This window comes from Dermochelys coriacea, chromosome 13 (genome assembly GCF_009764565.3).
Source record: "Dermochelys coriacea isolate rDerCor1 chromosome 13, rDerCor1.pri.v4, whole genome shotgun sequence".
Taxonomy (NCBI): Eukaryota; Metazoa; Chordata; order Testudines; family Dermochelyidae; genus Dermochelys; species Dermochelys coriacea.
The window spans coordinates 11,299,528-11,316,596 of record NC_050080.1 but is presented as its reverse complement, the minus strand read 5'-3'; the positions used below and the strand labels follow the sequence as shown (position 1 = coordinate 11,316,596).

At 42.5% G+C, this 17,069-nt stretch overlaps 1 protein-coding gene across 7 annotated transcripts in view; it reads left to right on the top strand.

Moving 5' to 3' along the window:
- The window catches only part of GNAS (GNAS complex locus), a 276,404-nt gene that overhangs the window by 106,719 nt on the left and 152,616 nt on the right, over positions 1-17,069 (top strand). For 3 of the 7 annotated variants that reach the window (XM_038369574.2, XM_038369571.2, XM_038369572.2), the window contains exon 2: positions 10,757-10,829. In XM_038369574.2, the coding sequence (XP_038225502.2) occupies positions 10,757-10,829 (73 nt within the window). Of the gene's footprint in view, positions 1-3,859; positions 5,204-5,943; positions 5,977-10,756; positions 10,830-17,069 lie in introns of those variants that run through there. The other 4 variants (XM_038369575.2, XM_038369573.2, XM_043496120.1 and 1 more) reach the window with 4 other exon arrangements.

Sequence of the window (17,069 nt, the reverse complement as noted above, 5' to 3'; positions counted from 1 at the left end):
TTGCGGATAAGGCTGCTTCTCTGAAACGTTAATTAAATTTTTCAGAGTAGCAGCCGTGTTAGTCTGTATTCGCAAAAAGAAAAGGAGTACCGGTGGCACCTTAGAGACTAACAAATTTATTAGAGCATAAGCTTTCGTCTAAGTGAGCTGTAGCTCACGAAAGCTTATGCTCTAATAAATTTGTTAGTCTCTAAGGTGCCACCGGTACTCCTTTTCTTTTTGTTAATTAAATTTGTGACTGAACTCCTTGAGGGAGAATTGTATGTCTCCTGTTCTGTTTTACCTGCATTCTACCATATATTTCATGTTATAGCAGTCTCGGATGATGACCCAACACATGTTCGTTTTAAGAACACTTTCTTTGCAGATTTGACTAAATGCAAAGAAGGTACCAATGTGAGATACAGCACTCGATAGCTACAGCACTCAACCCCCGGCTTAAGAATCTGAAGTGCCTTCCAAAATCTGACAGGGATGAGTTGTGGAGAATGCTTTCAGATGTCTTAAAAGAGCAACACTTGGATGCGGAAACTACAGAACCCAAACCACCAAAAAAGAAAATCAACCTTCTGCTGGTGGCATCTGACTCAGATGATGAAAATGAACACGTGTCAGTCTGCACTGCTTTGGATTGTTATCGAGCAGAATCTGTCATCAGCATGGACGCATGTCTTCTGGAATGGTGGTTGAAGCATGAAGGGACATATGAATCTTTAGCGCATCTGGCATATAAATACCTTGCAATGCCGACTACAACAGTGCCATGCGAACACCCGTTCTCACTTTCAGGTGACATTGTAAACAAGATGTGAGCAGCATTATCTCCTGCAAATAGTAATCAAACTTATTTGTTTGAGTGATTGGCTAAAGTAAGACTGAGTGGACTTCTAGGTTCTAAAGTTTTACATTGTTTTATTTTTGAACGCAGTTATTTTTTATACATTTGTAAGTTCAATTTTCATTATAAAGAGATTGCACTACAGTACTTGTATTAGGTGATTTGAAATATACTATTTCTTTTGTTTTTTCAGTGCAAATATTTGTAATGAAAAATAAAGTGAGCACTGTACGCTTTGTATTCTGTGTTGTAACTGAAATCAATATATTTGAAAATGTAGGAAACATCCAAAATATTTAAATAAAGGGTATTATTTTATTAACAGTGCGATTAATTGCAATTAATTTTTTTAATCTCTTGACAGTCCTAGTGTTTACTTTATTTTCAGTGTAAATTTTACTCTGGCTCCTATGGCCCCTATCCCACTGCAAATACCCTATTATATCACTGGCATTTGTTTGAAAATAAATTGACTCCAAATACATTTCAAATAATAATAATTAATAAAAGCCAGGAAAATTATATATCTTCTGCTTCAATTGAATCTGGGCATTGGGGATTCAAGACAAATCTTTGAGGTCTTTTTTGGGCCTGACCCAATGCTCAGTAAAGTCGCTAGGAGTCTTCCCATTGTCTTCAAAGGATTATGGATCAGGGCCCAGATTCCCTGTCACTTTCATGATTGACACCAACAGAATCACTGAAAGCCATGAAAAATCTCCAAAGCGTTAGGCTGGGTGGGTATTCTGTTCCAGACCTAATATTGCTTTCAGATCCATCTCCTGTAAGTAAGGACAACAGAATAGGTCTAATAAGTCAAGATGACTTCCTGGATGCTTACTGTATTCAGGTAACTATGTTACTGCAGGTGGTTGCCAGTATTTTAACTGGATGATGCACACTGGAATTTTCTTATGCAGAATTTAATTTTCCAAAGGAGGATAAATAAATTTACTTGGAATGAGGGACATACATTTTCACTAATCTCATAGAGAATACAGTGATAACTAATATAGAAGTTTAGCATCTACCCCAAACTGATATTTTACCTATCAGGTAATTTTATCTATTGTGTGCTTTAATATTTTTAAAAGCTTAAAATATTTTTTCCCTGCCCACCTTGTTCTTTTCCATTAGGCAGTCCCTGATCTCTTCTTTTCCTCTAGTGTTTTGAATGGAGTGGATATCAACACAGTCATTTTATTTGACAACTTCAGCTTATGGAATGCCAGAACATCATGCCAAATATCTTTGCTTCTGTACCAGCCTGACCAATAGTATTAGCACAACTTTGAGGCTAGTTTTTGCTGATAGGAAGTCAACAGAGAGAGCACAAATGTAGGGATTTTTACAAAAATGGCCCTGGTCCTGCAAACCCTTCAGGAATTAACTTCACCCACATGAAAACATAAAGTTAATAGATATGCAAGTGTTTGCAGGATCGAGGCTATAGCGACAGGTTTTTTTTTTTTTTTAAATAACTCTTTGGCATTGACCTTGTAAGCTGGTCTACATAAACATACCTATACCTCCATGAAGCCCCACTGAAGTCTGTGAGGCTCTGCACAGCTTCCTTCCACCTGCAGATTTCAGGATGAGAGCCTTAGAGAAACAAATCCCTTTTTGCTAAATGTTGGGGAACTAGTATTTTACAAGAAGAAACACTAAGGCACTAACTTTTATTTTTCAACTGCAAGTGCAGTTCACTTGTTTATGCTTGTTACTTCCTGCTTTGGGTAGGGTATTTTTATTTTTTAAATCTTTTAAAAATAAACCAGAAATGGTTAGCTGGCAAAAAGCATTTACACAAGAGACAGGATGTAGTGTAATGTAGTCTAAAGCTTTAATCCAGCAATATTACTTTAACCGTTTGAGTAGTCCCATTTACTTTGTGGAATTATTTGCATGCTTAAAATTACACATCTGCCTCTGGTTCCAGGCCTGCAGGGAGATGATTCTGCCCATGCTGAGCTCTTTCCAGGTTCAAAGTATATGGGACTGTTGTGGCAAACATATAATTGAGTAACTTTACTCACATAGAACCACCTACATCAGTTAAAGGTATATGCTTACGTGTTTTCAGGATGGGCCTTATGTAGTTTAGAAAAGGCTTAAAATTCATCAACCAATGACATGTACAAATGTACATTTAAATACAAATATTTAGTTTGATGTTCTCTAATAAGTATTTTATTTATAAAGTGACACCTCTTTCCCCATGAACAGCTTAGTTAAAATGTGTATGGAATAAAGTTTTTAAACTTTAATTGAAAAGTTAAACCTCCAATCCTGCAAACACTTAGACACATATTTAACTTTAAGCATGAATAGTCTTTCCATGAGATTATTAAATTTAAAGTCATTCAAGTTATGCATGTACCAAATTGTTTGCAGCATCAGGCCTAGAACATTAAAACATGATACTAATGAATAAAATTAAGATAATTTAGTCCTGAATTGGATAAACCAATCAGACTACAATGACTTCAGTGGGCCTGTAGGGTGCAGGAAGCCTTATGCTGTGGTGTTTGCAGGACAGGCACTGAGTGCATCTGATGAAGTGAGCTGTAGCTCACAAAAGCTTATGCTCAAATAAATTTGTTAGTCTCTAAGGTGCCACAAGTCCTCCTTTTCTTTTTGCGAATACAGACGAACATGGCTGCTACTCTGAAACCTACCCCTAATATGGTGAGCTTAGTGGGGAAATGAAGTAGCTGTTTACACTGCACCACTATAAAGAAATCAGGCTGGAGGAAGAAAAGTTTTTTTTTTTTCTGAAACTGGCAGGGGCATTTTTAGGAAGTAGAAAGGTATTACTTTAGTTGGAAGTTGACCAGACAGCAAAGCTCACATACCAAAACTGCCCGTGGGATTTACTGAACACAAGTGCTCAGGACCTTGGTTTGCATGTCGGACAAACAAGGATGCCCTGTCAAGGGAAAATTCCCCTGTTCTACTTGTTTGCACTGTTGCTGTAGCCAAGCCACTAAATAAGCAAACTTCTGAACGTGAAGAACAAACGGGGAGCATTTAAAAGGGCGCATAAGAGCGAGCACGCTCGCCTCTCCCCACATCTCGTCTCTGGGATCTGGTGCCTCCCTGGGTGTTTGGTTTGAAGAGGGCGCCTCTAGTCAGCAACTCCTGACGTTTGGGTATCATGTGAATGGTTCAGTTCCCATGGTTCAGTGTGTGAGCTTGCTTGCCCCACCCCATCTCTCTCTCCCTTCTCTATAGATCTCAATAAATATCTCCCTCTCTCTCTAAGAGAAATGCAAGAGAGAGGAGAAAAAATAAATTAGGGGGAAACCCGCTAGTGGGGGACCAGTTTTGCTTGGGGGGGAGACCAAACCGGCTTTTACTTCTCTCTCCCCCCCACCCCTCCCCCTCTCTGCCCCCCACTCCCTCTGTTTGCTGGAAAAGCCAAAGGATTCAGCAGCCTGGAAACCTAATGTGAAAAAGCAGCAGCAGCAGCAGCAGCAAGGAAAAAAAAGGGGGGGCCTTGGACTGGAAAAGCCACCATTAGGGAGGAAGAAGCGGCGGCAGCAGAAGAGGAAAACCCACACAGCTCAGAGAGGAAAAGGGACTTGTTATCCAGCGGGGAGCTGGGGGTTGGATTGACCCCTTTGGGTGCTTCAGCCCTTTGGAGCGGGGGGAGAGGCAAGGAAGAGACATTTCTAGATTCTCTGTGATCAGGATTTGGGGGAGGTTTCTCCGTCTGGAGCCTGTGCCTTGGATCTAAGGAGAATTATTGTTGGGGGGGGTGGACCTGCAACTGGATTTGTGTGTTTGTGTGTGTGTGTGTGTGTGTGTGTGTGTGGAGGGGAAACGGGGGGGGGATTTTTTTTAATCCGAACTAACCGGTGATCCAGCCAGGGGTGCGGAGTTCCCCCTATTTTTTTTTTCCCTCTCGGGAAAGGTGCATTGAGGGGATCGGAGCGGGTCTGGGAGGGAGGGTGAGAAGAAGCAGCAGCTGCAGCTGCTGGGGAGGAGGCCCGGCTGAGCAGCAGCAGCAAAGTCATCGCCATCGGCCCCCCCTTGGCTGGCTCCGCTCTCTCCATGTCTCTGGGCAGCGGCAGCCACAGCAGCGAGTAAAGGGGGGGGAGGAGGAGGAGGAGGAAGAAGAAGGGAGCCCGGGAGAGTGTCTCCCTCCCTTCCCTCCCTCCCCCCAGCAGCCCCAGCCGCCTCCTGCCCCCTTCCCCTGGTCCCCCCGCCGCCCCCTCCCCAAGATGGGCTGTTTAGGGAACAGCAAGACCGAGGATCAGCGCAACGAGGAGAAGGCGCAGCGAGAAGCCAACAAGAAAATCGAGAAGCAGCTGCAGAAGGACAAGCAGGTCTATAGGGCCACGCACCGGCTGCTCTTGCTGGGTAAGGGGGGCCCTGGGGGAGCAGGTCTATAGGGCCACGCACCGGCTGCTCTTGCTGGGTAAGGGGGGCCCTGGGGGAGCAGGTCTATAGGGCCTTGCGCTGGCTGCTCTTGCTGGGTAAGGGGGGCCCTGGGGGAGCAGGTCTATAGGGCCTTGCGCTGGCTGCTCTTGCTGGGTAAGGGGGGCCCTGGGGGAGCAGGTCTATAGGGCCACGCACCGGCTGCTCTTGCTGGGTAAGGGGGGCCCTGGGGGAGCAGGTCTATAGGGCCTTGCACTGGCTGCTCTTGCTGGGTAAGGGGGGCCCTGGGGGGAGCAGGTCTATAGGGCCCTGGGGGGAGCAGGTCTATAGGGCCTCGCACCGGCTGCTCTTGCTGGGTAAGGGGGGCCCTGGAGGAGCAGGTCTATAGGGCCCTGGGGGGAGCAGGTCTATAGGGCCTTGCGCTGGCTGCTCTTGCTGGGTAAGGGGGGCCCTGGGGGAGCAGGTCTATAGGGCCTTGCGCTGGCTGCTCTTGCTGGGTAAGGGGGGCCCTGGGGGAGCAGGTCTATAGGGCCTTGCGCTGGCTGCTCTTGCTGGGTAAGGGGGGCCCGGGGGGAGCAGGTCTATAGGGCCTTGCGCTGGCTGCTCTTGCTGGGTAAGGGGGGCCCTGGGGGGAGCAGGTCTATAGGGCCCTGGGGGGAGCAGGTCTATAGGGCCTCGCACCGGCTGCTCTTGCTGGGTAAGGGGGGCCCTGGAGGAGCAGGTCTATAGGGCCACGCACCGGCTGCTCTTGCTGGGTAAAGGGGGCCCTGGGGGAGCAGGTCTATAGTGCCTCGCAGTGGCTGCTCTTGCTGGGTAAGGGGGGCCCTGGGGGAGCAGGTCTATCGGGCCCTGGGGGAGCAGGTCTATAGGGCCCCGCACCGGCTGCTCTTGCTGGGTAAGGGGGGCCCTGGGGGAGCAGGTCTATAGGGCTGCGCACCGGCTGCTCTTGCTGGGTAAGGGGGGCCCTGGGGGAGCAGGTCTATAGGGCTGCGCACCGGCTGCTCTTGCTGGGTAAGGGCGGCCCTGGGGGAGCAGGTCTGTAGGGCCCCGCACCGACTGCTCTTGCTGGGGAGACAGAGGCCCTGGGGTGTGTAGGGCCACACACCCGGCTGCTGTTACTGGGTGAGGGGGGCCCTGGGGAGGCAGGGGCCTGGGGGAGCAGGTCTGTAGGGCTATGCACCTGGCTGCTCTTACTGAGTGAGGGGGATGGGGAGACAGGGCAGGAGTCTGTAGGGCCAAGCACCGGCTGCTCTTCCAGGGGGGCCCTGGGGAGATGGGGGTCTGGGGGAGCAGGTCTGTAGGGCCACCACCAGCTGCTCTTCCGGGGGGGGGTGTGAGGAGACGGGGGCCTGGCCCGGGGGAAGTAGGTGTGTAGGGCCCACTCATTGGCTCGTCTCTCCGGAGTTAGGAGAGAGAGTGGTTGGGAGGAAGGTCTAGGCTACTCTCCCTGGGGAAGGTGGGGTGGCCCTAGGCCAGGAGGAGGGGGGGTTGTGGGAAGTAGGTCTCTAGAGCCCCGCAGTTTCATTGAGTAAAGGGGAGGGCTTGGGGGATCTGGGAGAAACAGGTCAAAAACACCATCCATTGGGGGAGCCCGTAAGAAGAGTGGTCTGGGTGGAGGTTTCCGAAAGGGGGAGAAGCAGATGAGGGTTCTTGCTGGGTAATGAGGGACTGGAGAAGGCCTAGGGGAAAGGAAAGCACATGGTCCAAGCGGGTCTGTAGGGATGCTCATTGGCTCCTGAGGACCTGACCCTGTGTAAAGGGGTGCGAGGTGCGGGAAAACAGTTGGGTCTGAGAGAGGGAGTTATGGGACGATAAATAGGTCTGGTAAGGGGGTTGGGGATTGGGAAAGATCAGGGGTTTGAGCCTAGAGGGAGATGTGGAGGGAAACTGCTGTTCAGAAAGAGCTAGTAAATCTTCAGGGCCTACCCAGGCTCCTCCTAATAGGTGAGGAAGGGAACAGGGCTCAGGGGCACAGGGAGTGGGGTGCTTATTCAGAGATGAGCATGTCTACAGGGCAACTCACTGATCCCACTTACTGTTGGGGAAGGAGGAATTAAATGGGCTTGTTGGGGTGTGGGTGGGGAAGGGAGATCTGGAGGAACTCCCCTGCTTTGAAATCGGGGATGGGAACAGGGAAATGCACCTTACAAGCCAGGCTGTGGAGGAGAGAGATGGGGAAATGGATTTTTAATGAGGGGGATACTGTGTTGGAAAATAGGATGGGGAAGTGGTTGGGGAAGGGATGTTAATCCTTGAGGGGAACAAGGAAAGGGATTGGGTGTGTGTGAATATCTGTGGTGGGGAGGCTGTGAAGTGTAATGTCAGGGTTGTGGTGGGAAACAGGCTGTTTTTCAAAGGGTCATGGACATGTACACTCTCCTCTGTCATGCCAATTGCCATTATTATTATTTTTTGTTGAAAATCTAGTTAAATGTTATGTGTTCTGGGGAGCATTTATGGCTTGGTCCTATATATATATATATATATATATATATATATATATATATATATATATATATATGAATGACTGGGTTATTTGCATGTGTGGTATTTTTGAGCAGATACAATTAGAAATACAAGTTGAGGTTTAAAGGGTGTTGAAGACCCCAAAATTACATTTTTAATTAATATTTTTATTGTATCGGGGCAGGCATATTGTTTTGAAATGTTTTTAAAATGAGATATAAGCAAATTCAGTCACTGTAGAGTGTATTGCTCGTGAACGTATTAAAGGTTTCTTTTTGTGTGGAGGAGAGGTTGCCCTAGGTAAAACTGAATCAGTTCTGTTATGAAATAACATCTTGATTTTTTTGATGGGGTGCAGACTTAGATATCCTCATGAGTAAAATCTTTAAAGTGCTGATTTAGAAGAAGCTAAGAGTTTTGGCATAAATGGAGAAAAAAACAGAAGAATTATTGTAGCATCCCCTATGCTTAAGGGTCTGTCAGCATTCCCATAGAAGACCCCTCTTTTTAGTACAGTTTGGCTTTCAGTCTGGGGCAAATTTCAGCCAGAGATTCAGAAGACTGTTATATAAATATTCACACAGGAAAATCCTATCAAATTAGTTTGTTTGTGTAAGTAAGCCACAAGATTTCAAAAAATAGAAGACATTTGGTTGTGATGTACTTTTTTTGTCTTTGGTAACGGGAAAATGGCTCAGATATCTATAAATGAAAACTTGTAGGCTCTTTTTATAATAGGTATAAGGCCTCTTCATGGTTTTTTTTTTTTTTTTTAATGTGAATGACCCAGATGTTGAGATTTAAAACAGTAGCTGTCATGCATTTATGTGAAATCTGTAACACACATACCTTAATGGTAAAATGCCTGTATATGTGTATTATTGTCTTATGCTTATCCACTTCTGTAGAGCACTTGAAATCTATAAATGAGAAACTCTTAAATGCAAAGCATTGTAATAACAGTATGTGAGAGAATATTAAGAATAATACAGAGTTCCTAAATACATTCCATCTGATGGATCGATAATACTGTTCTTGGGCTCTAGTCCTGTAAACATATATATAGTTATCTTTACTATCATGACTAGTCTCCCTGAAATCAGTAGGACTACCCATGGTGGTAAAGTTAAGCACATATGTAAGTGTTCATACTACTGGGGCCTTTATATGTCCCTGTTTCTCCATAAGGAGCTACACGTTTTAGGAATGGGCTCATTCAGAGCAATATATAAAGCTTCAACTTGGTCCACTGTTGTTCTGTCTGGTCCAGAGAAGCCTCTAACTCCATGGCATGTCAATTACATTTTATACTCTGTTTTTACTCTTAACAAAATAAAACTAGAAAAGGAAATTAAGAAACTGGAAGTTAAAATCTGTCTGAGGCAATCATTAGGAAATTCTGCATTAGAGTTGAAATTCTGTTGTTAATTACTCTGTGTGTAAGTATCTCAGCAGATGCAACATTCATTGCAATACACAGGTTATTTCCAGTTGTGGAGATGACCCAGTTTCTGCTTTAACGAGGAATGTTCATGTTTTTGATTGGTTTTGCTCCCTGTCTTATCAGATGGCAAGGTTGCTTTTTGTTGGTGGGGGGGATATGGTGGTTGCCTACATGCAAAGGTAGGGGCAGAAACTATTCTTAACTGATGAAAAGGGGAGAAAAGAGGTATAAGGTTTTGGAGTCTGGGCAGCAAAATATCTAAAGAGGCTTGTTTGGAAGGAGGGCAGAGCTATTAAGGACTTGGGGGGGGGAAACAGCTTTTATGGCAGAAGACAGAGGTGAGTGTCTCCGTCAGAAAACAAATTTTGAAATATAACTACTAAAATGCAGTTTTGAACATGAGACTCAAAATGGAGGCTTGTGCTGTCAGTGTGTGCTAGGGAAGGCCTGGCATCCTAGAAACACAAACTGTGCTTCCATGAACCCATCCTGCAAAGGTCTGTGTGCGCTTTCTGTTACTGAGACCCAGGCTTACGGCAGGGGAAAACAAGCAGCCAAAGGATGCTAGAGAGATCATCTATGTGTATAATTCACTAGGACAAGGGGGTTTACTCTGCAAAAAATGTCTGTCTGCTTTGCACAGAGAGCCACCGATCTGAACGTGTGGATGCCTCATTTGGATTTTGTTGCTGAAGCCCTTTAGTATGCAGGAGGAGTGGGTACAATGTGCAGACTGGAATGGGAGAAAGAGGGCTTTCTCCACAGCCTAGGCTCGGTGTGTAGGGTGGGGGAAAACCAGAAAGGTACTGCTTATAGGAAGCTGACTAAAGTGAAGGGGCTTTCTCTTTAGTTCAGGGTATGTGTGGGGGTGGGAGAAGACAAGAAGGGCTGCTTACAGGATGCAGACTGGAGAGGGCTTTCTCTGCAACCCAGAGAGAGAGAGAGAGAGAGTGTGTGTGTGTGTGTGTGTGAGAGAGTGTGTTTGGAGCATGTGGAGAGAAGAGGGGAGGCTGCTTACAGGATGCAGACTGGGGTAGGAGGAGGGAGCTTTTTCTGCAAATGTGTGGGTGGAGGGGTCGGAAGGACTGCTTTCCTTATTCAGATAATGATGTCCGTATCTTGCATATTGAGTGGTTAAGTTTCAGTGTTTGTATGACAGGCACTGCATTTAAGGCTCAAAGATTTTGAGGGTCTAACTAAAAAATGCTTTTGCTTCACATGGATTTCATTGACTTGACCTTTCTCTCCACCAGAAAGTGGTGACCAAATGAGAAGATTCAAACTTCTCAGTTTTTCCTCCCCAGTCCCCTCCGAAAAAAATAAAAATAAAAAATCTTAAAGTTGCCCCATCTCTTCCTCCAAACCACCAGCCTGCTTTTAACATTGACACTAGAAATAATGGTCGGTAAAATCTTCCAAGTTTGAGCTCTGACACATGACTGGAACTGGGCATTTATTTTTAGCCATGTCTGCAGTTTCCTATAGCAGTTACTTTTTTCTTTCACTTTTCACTCTTGCACTGAGTAATCCAAATTTTTTTGATTTTTGCTCCTGAAGAGAAGATTTTTATGTGCCCCTGCACCACTCATGCTTCCTTCTGAAACTGATTTACTTTCATTTTCTAGGTGCTGGTGAATCTGGTAAAAGCACAATAGTCAAACAGATGAGGATCTTACATGTGAATGGATTTAATGCTGAGTAAGTGCATTCATCTTTTTCACTCCATACCTTAGGATGTGTGTACTATACAATAGTGGTTGCTTTTGAGTTATATCCAGTATATTTCCTTCTTAATGTTATGACTTTGAGAATTTAGCTGTGTATGCTTAGATGGGAATAATCAATGTTCTTATGTGCAGTTTATCTGGAAGAAGTCGGACACTAGTAATAAATAAGTGACATTGCTATACAATGATTTTATCTAGGCTCTGTGTACCAGACTTGATTAAGACTAAGATTTTTTTTTTCCACTGCAGTTTCTTTCATAACATGGCTGACACTGATTTACCTCTTCTGTAGCACATTGATTCATGCTGCTGTAAACATTTTCTCTTGTTAGATTCAAAAGTACAAAACAAATGCAGTTTTCTTTATTTCAAACATGGAGCTTATGTTTCAGTATCTTTATTATATACTCTGGTTTGTGAGGTATTGGGATTCTGGGTTGGAATTTCTTTTCTCTTCCTGTGTTTGCTGTTTGACTACAGTGATGGTGTATTAAATCATGTTGCTTAAAGCTTTCTGTGTTTACACTTATTTATATCTGTTATATTATTTGGCAGTATTGATGGGGAAAGTGTTAGGCATAAAAAGTCATTCTTATCAATAGTTTAGTTTTTAACTTTACATATAGTTAAGACAACTTTTCAGCTTTATTTCAATGCTATAGCAAGTTGTTGATAATAATAATTAGACTTCTGTACTATTAATTGGACAAAAAATCCCTGAACCATATTTTTTGGTCAAGAAAGGTTCTTGTTTTATAATGTTTCACTTAATCCTATTGAGGGGAGATAACGATTCCTCCTGGCTTTTGTTTATGCTTGCAGACAATCTCTGCTTGAGAAAGGTGTGTGCTCTTAGAATTACAACAATTTCAACTTGATTTCTGGGCACTGGAATTTCAAAGCCCAGCATCTTTTTGTTAGATTGTGTTGTATCCTCATTATACTTTTTTCAAAGATAATATATTTTCCAATTTTGTGATATTTTGACTTTCAGACATCATCATTTAGTATGTGAATCTTCTGTCTCAGAGGATTAGTTAGTTTTTTTCAGTAGATAATTCTTCAGGAAGAATGTCTGAGCTAAACATCCAGCCAAAGAACCTGGACAATACTTTCTCGTAATCCCCAAACACTAGTTCAGCATTCTCTTGAAAGAAAGTTTAGACTGATTGACAATAAATAACATTCTACATTGTGACCTTTTAGCTGCTATTTGTAAAGAATATTTTCTCTTTGCCCAAGACAACACTCTCTGTCTAGGGGCCCAATCCTGCAAAATCTTACTCATGCGAGTAATCTTCATTAATTTAATTTGGTTAGTCAGGTGGGTGGAGGGTTGTAGGATTTGACCCTGACATAGAATCAGATGCTGAAAATTGCTAAGCATCTGTAATACTTGGCTTTTGTAACTTCCATTGACGTTAATGGGTATTTTTCAGAAATTGGCCCATAAAACCGACACATTAAATCTACTAAAGATATTAATGGTTGCAAATGTGATGTTGCTAGTAAGTAATGAGTGACACATTGCCTTCATACATTCCCTCTATCACTAATAAGTGTTGGGACGTTTAGTTACATGGAAACCACAGTAGAGAAGCATACAGAATGTGGAAAAAGCGTGTCGTGTGGCATCTACGTTTTTTAATTGCTACCAGAAGAATAAGTAAATCATAACTTAACCTTCAGATGTTAGGGGAAAGGTATGTTTAAGAACGGAGGACCTTGCAGATTTTACACTAGTTCCTTAAATTATTTGTATTTTTCCTAAAGTGAGTTAATTGCTCCCTACACCTTCCTTCTTTCTTGCCCATCCCCCTGCAACTTATCCACTTGATTCCCTGCCAGATTTTCAATATATAAGAAGTAGGGATTTAGTTTTCTGGTCTGATAAATGAAACGTTAATTTTTTTTATTTCATACCAATCCCATTAGAAAAAGTCAAGGATAAACTCAGTCACATATACAACAACAAAATAAATGGATGTGATGAATGACTTGTGGAAATCATTGCCTTGGGATATAGTGATGATCAAAAGTATAACTGGGTTCAAAAAATAATTGGATAAGTTTGTGGATGTCAGGTCCATCAATGGCTATTAGCCAAGATGGCCAGGGATGCCATCCCATACTTGGTGCAACCTTAAACCTCGGGCAGCCAGGAGTAGAAGATGGGCTGATGACTCCAACTGCCCTGTTTTATACATTCCCCCTGAAGCTCTGATACTGGCCATCATTGGAGACAGGATATTGGGTTGGGTGGACCTTTGGTCTGACCCAGTTTGGCACTTATATTCTTATGATAGGTTGTTTGTAAATGCTGTAATACACTGTGAGTGTGGAGTTATTCATTAGTGTAAATTATCCTTTGGAATCCCTTTAGCTGTCTACCATGGGCGTGGTTTTAAATCTTTTCCAGTGATGCAGGTTAACTGTGTGGCTTAAAAGAAATCTAGGTTGGTAGTACTGTTGAAAGCTTGGATGTCCTTGATTTGGTCACCTCTGTGATCATGTGTGTTACAAGCCCAAAGAAAGTACATCTTGTAAAAGACACGCAATATGCTTTCAAAATAAATGAAGCAGGTATCTTTGTGGTGCAGGTTTTTTTCTTTGTTGGTCAGATATTTTTAATTTCTGCTAATTAAACTTCCAGTGCTAAGTGTGCTAGTTTACTGCAACAATTCTTGTATTCTGCCTCTATTCTATATTTGTGGGTTTCAACCTGCGGTCCACAGACCCCTGAGGATCCACAGACTGTCAAAGGTTTCTGAAGGGGTCTGCACCTCCATTTGCAATGTTTTAGGGGTCCGCAAATGAAAAAAAGTTGAAAACCACTATTTTATATCAAAGGCAATTGTATCTGAGCAGTCAGCTAAACTTGGCCTTGAGTCCTATGTGTAGTATTTTAACTAGGTGAAATCTTTTATTTATACATACATGCCAAACTATAAATTGTCCTTGTGGGATTCAAATTCTTGATTGTTTTAGCTAATTAGTTTTTTGAGGAACGGCAAGGGTTTTCCAAGTAATTAAGATGTTTAATTGTTATCTGCACTGAGGTGAATTTGAGGGTGGTTAAAGCTTTTTAGCTGGATAACTACAGCAAAGACTGCTTCAAAAAATCAAACATGGGTCTTATAAATTATATCCTGGTTGTGAACAGAAAAAAAAACTCTCTTCCTTTATGAGAAGGAGATAAAGCATTGTGGTATGGGTGAACAACTTCTGTGATATTGGGGAAGCAGGACAAGGTCTATAATAGAAATATATCTAGGGTGGGATTTTCAGAAGTGCTTCGCATTAGCATAAGTGCTTGCAATTCTTATAGAAGGTATTGAATTGGCAACACTGTGGACTGACATATTCACACAGCAGTTACAGCATGTGCACTGGGAGTACAAGCTTCCCCATGCTGCCTTTTTACTGTGCCTCATCCTTGACTAGGAGAAGCCATCTTTAAAGATAGTTCAGATACCATCCCAACCAAATCCTTTGTGCCTCCACAACACTGCCAACAATGGGGCCCCTTGTGATGTAGTAAGGGTTTAAATTCGGCACGTACTAGCAGGAAGCCTGTGACTTCCCTTCCCTCCCTCCTTAATATTTTGAAACTGTATTTTCATAAGAATACTGCAAAGGAGCAGGTCTGTGCTGCTGCATGTTGCATTTTTCCAGCAACTGGTGGTAAAGTGAAACTGATATGATCCTTTTCTCTTTGACTTTGCTCCTCCTTTGGAAGTATTGTGTGCAGGATTCAATATACCAGCCTCAATGAAACAGGAGGGAGCAAACTGAATGGAGAAGATGACAGGGCAGACACAAAGAGGGGTAGATTTAGGGGTTAAAAAATGGTGTTTTGGTGACAGCTTACATTGACAGGCTCTGGAGGGAGGGTCACTGTCGTGTGTGGCTTCAGAAAGGGAGGAATAAACAGGGAATGGGTAATTTGGAAAAGCCTTATTAAAAAAGAGGAGAGGTTGAAATAGTTCAACAGAAATGAAACAATGCTGGAAATCAGATGTTGAAAAAGAGACACAGGAAATCAAATGGGAAAAGTGACAAATAAGGGAAAGATGGCTTTCTAGTTAGTAGACTTGTATTTCTGGCTCAGTCTTACTGCAAGACCGTGAATAGATCAAGTAGCTTCTCTGTGCCTCAGTTTTCCCGTAATACTTAAATGTCTCGTGCTTAGTTTACTAATATTTTAAAGCGCTTTATGTAAAGCTTGATAGAAATGCAAATTATTTATTAAAGATAATAGGAGAAACTGGCCTAGTGAACAGGGGAACAGTAGATATGATGTATTTTGATTTTTAGTAGAGCTTTTGACACTGCCCCACATGACAGTCTCATAAGCAAACTAGGGAAATGTGGTCTTGATGAAATTTATAAGGTGGGTACACAGCTGATTGGAAAACCATACTCAAGAAGTAGTTGCTAGTGGTTCATTGTCAAACTGGGAGAACATATTTAGTGGTGTCCCACCGGGGTCTGCCTTATCTCTGGTATTGGTACCATTCAACATTTTCATAACGACTGAGATAACGGAGTGGAGAGTGTGCTTATAAAATTTGCAGATGACACCAATTGGAAGGGGTTGCAAGCACTTTGGAGGACTGGATTGGAGGTATTTGAAAAAGGACAGTGATCAGTTGTTCTCAGTGTCCACTGGAGGTAGGACAAAAGTAATGGGCTTAATCTGCAGCAAGATAGATTTAGGTTAGATATTAGGAAAACTTCCCAACTATTCCAGACCTTAACTACCCATATAAGCTTCCAAGGAAGGTGGTGGATTTGCTGTCATTGGAGGTTTTTAAGAACGTTAGACAAACACCTGTCAGAAATGATCTAGGTATACTTAGTCCCACCTCAATACAGGGGGCTGAACTAGCATACCTTTCAAGGTCCTTTCCAGCAATGCATTTCTATGAATCTGTGATCAGAATTCAAAATGAAGTTGACAAATTGGAGAATTGGTCTGAAATCAACAAGATGATATTCAGTAAAGACAAGGACACGGTACTACACTTAGGAAGGAAAAATCAAATTCACAAATACAAAATGGAGAATAACTGGTTAGGCAGTAGTACTGCTGTATAGGATCTGGGGGTTACAGTGGACTAGAAATTGAATATGAGTCAATGTGATGCACTTGCAAAAAAGGCTAATATTCTGGGGTGTATTAACAGGAATGTGGAGATATTGTCTGATACACAATTTAATCCCTGTTTCTACACTGGTCCACTAGACCTCAATTATTTTGCATAATCCAGTGAATGACAGAGTGAAAAACTGTATGGTCACTGTCAATCCAGACTGAATTCAGACAAGTGACCTTACGAGGATATTGGTCCACAATACCTATTCCCCTGACCATCCAGCTCCCCAGCATATGCAATCTTTAACTCATTCTCCAAGCCTATCCTTTGAAATGCATTTTTGAACAGTTGATATCTAAGAATTATTGAGCTTTTGGTTTTGTTTTCTAAATGTTGGTCTTGGTTTATTTTGCAATTTAAAAAAATCAATTATTAAGACAAAGGGAAAGAATATAACAATTCTAATCAAGTCCTTTAGAAGGAAGAGGGAAATCTTCCGTATAGATAGGATATTACACATGTTGTTCCTGTATCTTCACTATTTGTTTCAGACTGTGTACAAGAATCATTTTTTTCAGAATGGTTTTGTCAGTGCATTAGCAGGAAACATAAAGTAACTTTAGCAGATTCCTTCCCATTAACAACAGAAACAAGTTTTTCTGGTGATCAAGTAAAACTCACAAGTTGTTTGAGCCATTTATGTGTAATAGCCTGCAAACTCTGTGTTTCTGTTCGAGCCTATGGGGTTTTCTTGAAGAATCTTCAAAACTCCCTTTCCCACTGAACAACTAGTCATGGATTTTGATGGGGGGGGTCTATGTTGTGGAATGTGAGATAAAGGTTGAATCAATAGGGGAGGAAGAATTTATTTCAGTTTATTGTATTATAAATCTTTTCTTAAAAATAAATGTGGTTGTCTTTTGATAAGGCTACTTATATAATAATAAACTGGCAGTGTATCGGTTGAGTAGATATTGTGATTAAAATGTGGTCCTGCATGTGTCTTGCGATGGATGCAACACGGTTTATAAAAGCTAAACATTGTCTTCTCCGATTTTTTTTCAGTCTGATGGAAGACAGTTATATCTGATGAAATAAAAAATGTGGTTGTT